Source organism: Lineus longissimus, chromosome 4, assembly GCF_910592395.1.
Source record: "Lineus longissimus chromosome 4, tnLinLong1.2, whole genome shotgun sequence".
Classification (NCBI taxonomy): Eukaryota; Metazoa; Nemertea; class Pilidiophora; order Heteronemertea; family Lineidae; genus Lineus; species Lineus longissimus.
Window position 1 is genome coordinate 16,682,467 of NC_088311.1, and position 6,550 is coordinate 16,689,016.

General features: G+C 39.9%; 1 protein-coding gene across 1 annotated transcript; it reads left to right on the forward strand.

The window, feature by feature from the left end:
* The first annotated feature begins 487 nt into the window (after window positions 1-487).
* LOC135487109 (secreted Ly-6/uPAR-related protein 1-like) lies at window positions 488-3,965 on the forward strand. Its single transcript, XM_064770493.1, has 3 exons — window positions 488-583; window positions 2,110-2,270; window positions 2,588-3,965. Exons 1-3 carry the CDS (start codon window positions 535-537, stop codon window positions 2,789-2,791), a joined length of 414 nt encoding a protein of 137 aa, XP_064626563.1. The 5' UTR covers window positions 488-534; the 3' UTR covers window positions 2,792-3,965.
* Window positions 3,966-6,550: the final 2,585 nt, after the last annotated feature.

Here is a 6,550-nt window from a genome sequence, read left to right on the forward strand (position 1 = left end):
TGCACTGCAGCTGGCTAAGCTATTTACAATGAGAAGCCAAAGTTGGGATTCCAAAGTTGGTTGTTTAAACTCTTTAATACTTTTCATGGGACATAATTGTCAAAGGTTTGTATTGACAGTCCTACATCTTTTATTCCTGAAAACAGTAAATTGGAAAAACTGACTATGACACTTTAAGAACTTTTATTGCCCCATGCGAGCACAATGTCCCTAGGACTTTTTATTTAACGTTTGAAATCAATGTACTGTTATAAATTCTAAGCGTCTGTTTGTTCTGAGGCACAAGCAGGATTGATTATTTTGGGCCATTTTTGCTACAGGTTTGAGACACACTCTGATGACCAATTAGTGATAATTAGGCAAGGCCGGTTTCCGGTCGTCATGGGGGCAATATACATATTTTGCTCTTACCCAATCACAACAGGACTTATGATAAGATAATATCCACAACAAGATTATTCTGTATCATTCCAAAAGAAAATCCACACAGAAGAAGTTCTACTTGAAATTTCTACTATTGAAATCATAGTCACCATGTTTGCCAAAATAAGTGCCATTATCCTGCTATTTGCCTGCTTTGTTGGTAAGTCATATTGATTAAATTTAATTTTACAGTGGAGAAACTTTTTAATACGTTTTGATTGACAACTCACATTGCATTTCAAACATTTGATGATGTCGAATTTGAAGGGTCAAGACAAGAACCCAGTAAACAACATTTTGGTAATTTTGGGAAAAAAACAGGTTTCGTTTGCACCTACCATGTTTCATGGGTGACACTAGGCTGGTGCTAAGGACATCATCTACCGACAGTCTTCTGCATTAAGCATTGTATACTTACCAGGTTCTTGCTCTCAGTGAAGCTCCTGTTTCTTACCTTTTGCTTTTGAGGGCATTTTTGTTGGAATTTTAAGACTGTTCGTAGAACAATGCTACATTTTAGCTTTTAGAGGGCTGTCTGATGAACAGATTGATACCAGTAACTCCATTTAATCAAAGATTTTTATTACTTTAAGTTTAATATTGCAATGATCCTTTCAATTGTCAAATTATCTTTTCCCAAAATGTTATCCTTAAGAAATGTTTATTAATGTACCAAGTAGGCCCCTATAAATTCATCCACGCATGTTGATAATAATCAATACAAAATCAGGTTAGCAGTTCCACCCTGGCAAATTGGTGTCTGCTTTCCCAATGGACGCTCCCATTGTCCATGGTGATAATGATCTCATTTGCGTTCAGGGAAACTAACAAGGTTCAGGAAAAAATGTATTTCGGTTTTTCCTCTTGACCTGAGTGATTACAATGTTGTTTCTACAAAACCAGAGTGGTTTGCATCCCTAATTGTTGGTTACATTATTCTGTGTTCCCTGTTGGTGACTTACATGTGTATGACCTCAAATGGTAATGCACTTCAATTTGGTTTTCACAACCTAAAATATTTTCATTTGTTCCAAATATAATTTCGATTTTACTGAAATAGGTCTATAGTGTCAGTTACAATAAAATTGTTAAGAATCCACGGTGACATCTCATGTTTTCCGTCAGCCATACAGGGATAAGTTAATGTGAATTTGTTGGAAGGTTGTCTCTGATGATTCCTGAATTCTAAAAGAATTTAGCTGATTTTTGGCCAGTGAGTTAAGCAGTGTTCTGATTACAGTTAAAGAGCATCTATAATTGTGACCTGTCACAGCAAAACCAGGCGCATGTCGCTCTGAGCTTGGCAGGTTGAGACGGACTGTTTGTTCATTTCTCTATTGTCTGCCTTTTGTGAAATATGAGCACATCAATTTCTTCCATTATCTCCTGGTCTCATTTAAGTTCATCTTCTGTGCGACATGCACCTGGTTTTGCTGACGGGTCACAATTGATAAAATCCAGTCTACTAATTCTTGATAGCGTTTAGCTAAAATGACTGATGAACTGTTGTGACCTTTTGTGGACATGAAAGTGATTTATTTCAAAAAGTGAATTGAGTTTGGAGCTTGAATTTAATTTTGAAGTGACTAGTTCACAGTCAGTCCTTGCAGGACACACAGTAATGATTTTGACCCTTCTCCCTCAAGAGGTTGTGACAATGACTAATTTACGTTTTGTCCTATGCAGGTTTCAGTCAGGCTTTAACTTGCTACAAGTGTAGCAGTGCCAATGTTGGTGGTGCATTGATTAGCCTGTCAAGCAATGGGTCATCAGATGGCAACACTTGCAAAGATCCCTTCGTGGCTGGAACAAACTTCACAACAGAAACTTGCACCGGTTATTGCGTGGTAGGTATTAGAACATGGCAACTTCTTTGGCTTGGCAACATTCTAAATCTTCATGGCACTTTTTTAAAGGCTAGGGACTTTCCACTCACGAAATCCTCAGAGTAAGAAGATGTTCCCACAATTCTTTCAGTTCCGTTGGAAAACAATAAGGAATCACTATAGAGTAAGGTATCCAGTGAATGTTTAAATGTCATAAATGACACAGATAAGTTGTACGAAAAGTCGTATACATGTACATATCTGGATCTGCAAATTTTGATTGGAATTGCAGATTTGTTGTATCAAATTGATTCTTTTCACTCTTACATCTTCTTCAGAAAACCATAGGAGGTGCCTTTGGCTTGGAGGCTTTTGAACGAAGCTGCAAATCCTCGTGTGTGGCTGCAGACTCCGATTTCTTCGGTATCCGAGCCTACACAGGATGCTGCCAGACGGATTACTGTAACAGTGCTACATTTATGTCCGGCAGTGTCGCCCTCATCCTCAGCTTGGCTGCTTTGGTGCAGTGGTTCCAGAACTAAAAAGTATCGGGCATTTTTGTGCGACGTTTTAGAACTTTCACAATACCGGTACTCATTTTAACTCTTTCCCTGCCAAACTCTTTCTAGAACGTTCGCAACTTCCCAACCATTTCCTGCCAAACTCGTTCCAGAACGAAATGGTTTGTTCTCCGTCATAACACCAGATGTCATCTCGGTACTGTACCAGGAAATGGTTTGGTTGAGGCTTCCTTGCAGACAATCGTCTGCTCATTCTACACATGCATTTTGTGACTTCATCAAGTGAAAATGGCGGGAAAAACCGCATAAAACATGCAAAGTACCCCTCTGCAATGGTGATTGTTTCAATGACTACCATGGAAAAAAGCAGTACAACTGATATGTAGGCGAAAGAGAAAGCTGAGACAAAGAAAATAAAACAGGTTTCAAGGATATATGTCTTCTTGGTATTTTTCTAAAAATTATTGAAAATCTGGTGAAAATAGTGAAAACTGGGGATATTAATTAAAAGTAGCTGTGGCAGGGAAAGAGTTAATAAGGTCTATCATTAGTTGTAAAATCACTTGTTGCAAAATTCAGGGAAATGGCTTTGAGAAACAAATTGTCTCATAGAGTTACTCAACCACTTTCTTGATAACATAGAGTGACTCAACCACTCTCTTGATTACATTACAGAGAGTGGCCCGGAACTGGCCAATAGTGGTTACACACTGGCCACTTGGCGGGAGCTTATACGTAGGGACAACGTATATAACAGAAGTTGGTCGTCGATTTTTCAAACATGGAATATTTTATTGAATTAAATCTGCTTGTCCATACTAACAATCAAATTTGTGTAATTTATGACTGACACAGACAACTCGTATGAAAAACCAACTGTTAGACATTTTTTGGCGTCATTAAAACTTTAAAACTTAATCCTAGCCGAAGATCCTGCTTTTCCAAACTTCTGGTCTAGGATTACAAAAAAAAATTAAATCATTTAGAATTAGGCCCCCGGCAGCAGCCGCCTCAGCACATGGGGCCTAATGGTATTAGGCTAATTGTCTCAAAAGTTTTGCAATAACAAACTCGTGGAGCTAATGTGCATTTTGCAACGTGGCATATGAGTGTATTATTTTTCGAAGAGTTTGTAATTATAACTTGCAATATTTGTATCTATCTGATTTATATCATGTGTTTTTCAATAAAATTGTTAAATACAGCAAGGATTGTTGGTTCTTGAAAGCCACAGATTAGGACTAAAGTGTCCCATGACTAAAGTGTCCTATATCCGTTGGTTTAATAGGTCATTCACTGGCTGTTATTTTTTGTTGTACAATCTATTAGTGACAGGACAATTTGTCAATGAACCATTCGTTCCCAAAAATTATTTGTATCACGTCAATTCATCTTCCTCAAAAAATTCATCCCAAAGGATAATTCCTCCCCAGGAATACTGGCCTCCCAAATTAAACTGCAGGTTGTCAGATACTGTAGTTTAACTTGGTGGCCAAAAATCTTACTTATTTGAGGAAGTATAGGTCAACCAAAATAAACTGCAGTAACTTCAGATACTGCTCTTTAATTTGGTATAACAGAACACAGCAGTACTACACCAGTTTGGGGCCAATTTTGGCGTCCAGAATGGGGTGCATGCAGTGTCTCTTGGGAGGGCAGAATGGTCTCCCCTTTTACAATTCATCCTCATTGACAGTCTGTCCCTAAGGACATTTATCTCAGCCTCTCCATTGACAGTCTGTTCTGTCCCAAGGACAATTTATCCACAAAGACAATTCTTTCTGAATGACAGTTTGTTCCCAAGGACAAATAAGGACGGTCTGTCTCCTAGGACAATTTATCCACACAGATAGTCTCTCCCCAAGGACAATCTTTCTCTTTGGAAAATACATCCACAAGGATAGGCCGTCTACAAGGACAATTCAGTACAGTCTTGTCTCATAGGACAATTTATCCACAAGGCTAGTCTGTCCCCAAGGACAATTCAGGACAGTCTATCTCATCCACAAGGATAGTCTGTCCCCAAGGACAAGTCGGGACAATCTGTCTCCTAGGAAAATTCAACCACAAGGAAAGTGTCCCCGAAGACAATTCATGAAAGTCTGTCTTTTTGGGCAATATTCATCCACAAGGACAGTCTGTCCCCAAAGACTATTCTGGACAGTCTGTTTCCAAGGACAATTCAGGATAGTCTATCTCCTGTGACACATTTCATCCACAAGGATAGTCTCTCCCCAAGGAAAAGTTAGGACAATCTTTTTCTTTGGAAAATTTATCCACAAGGATAGTTTCTCCCAAAGGACAATTCAGAACAGTCCGTCTCCAAGGACAATTCGGTACAGTCTGTCTCCTTGGAAAATTTATCCACAAGGCTAGTCTGTCCCCAAGGACAATTCAGGACTGTCTATCTCATCCACAAGGATAGTCTGTCCCCAAAGACAAGTCAGGACAATCTGTCTCCTTGGAAAATTCACCCACAAAGAATAGTCTGTCCCCAAGGACAATTCATGAAAGTCTGTCTTCTTGGGCAATATTCATCCGCAAGGATAGTAGTCCCCAAAGACTATTCAGGACAGTCTGTCCCCAAGGACAATTTAGGATAGTCAATCTCCTGTGACACATTTCATCCACAAGGATAGTCTCTCCCCAAGGAAAAGTCAGGACAATCTATCTCATCCACAAGGATAGTCTGTCCCCAAGGACAAGTCAGGACAATCTGTGTCCTTGGTAAAGTCATCCACAAGGATGATGTCCCCAAGGACAGTTCATGAAAGTCTGTCTTCTTGGGCAATATTCATCCACAAAGATAGGCTGCCCCCAAAGACTATTCTAGACAGTCTGTCCCCAAGGACAATTGATAGTCTATCTCCTGTGACACATTTCATCCACAAGGATAGTCTCTCCCAAAGGACAATGCAGAACAATCTTTCTCTTTGGAAAATACATCCACAAGGATAGTTTGTCCCCAAGGACTATTCAGGACAGTCTATCTCATCCACAAGGATAGGTTTTCCCCATGACAAGTCAGGACAATCTGTCTCCTTGGAAAATTCACCCACAAAGAATAGTCTGTCCCAATTACAATTCATGAAAGTGTGTCTTCTTGGAAAATATTCATCCACAAGGATAGTCTGTCCCCAAAGACTATTCTGGACAGTCTGTCCCCAAGGACAATTCAGGACAGTCTATCTGCTGTGACACATTTCATCCACAAGGATAGTCTCTCCTCAAGGAAAAGTCAGGACAATCTTTCTCCTTGGAAAATTCATCCACAAGAATAGTGTCCCCAAGGACAGTTCATGAAAGTCTGTCTTCTTGGGCAATATTCATCCACAAGGACAGTCTGTCCCCAAAGACTATTCAGGACAGTCTGTCCCCAAGGACAATTCAGGATAGTCTATCTCCTGTGACACATTTCATCCACAAGGATAGTCTCTCCCCAAGGACAATGCAGAACAATCTTTCTCTTTGGAAAATACATCCACAAGGATAGTCTGTCCCCAAGGACTATTCAGGACAGTCTATCTCATCCACAAGGATAGGCTTTCCCCATGACAAGTCAGGACAATCTGTCTCCTTGGAAAATTCACCCACAAAGAATAGTCTGTCCCCAGTTACAATTCATGAAAGTCTGTCTTCTTGGGCAATATTCATCCACAAAGATAGGCTGCCCCCAAAGACTATTCTGGACAGTCTGTCCCCAAGGACAATTCAGGACAGTCTATCTCCTGTGACACATTTCATCCACAAGGATAGCCTGTCCCCAAGGAAAAGTCAGGA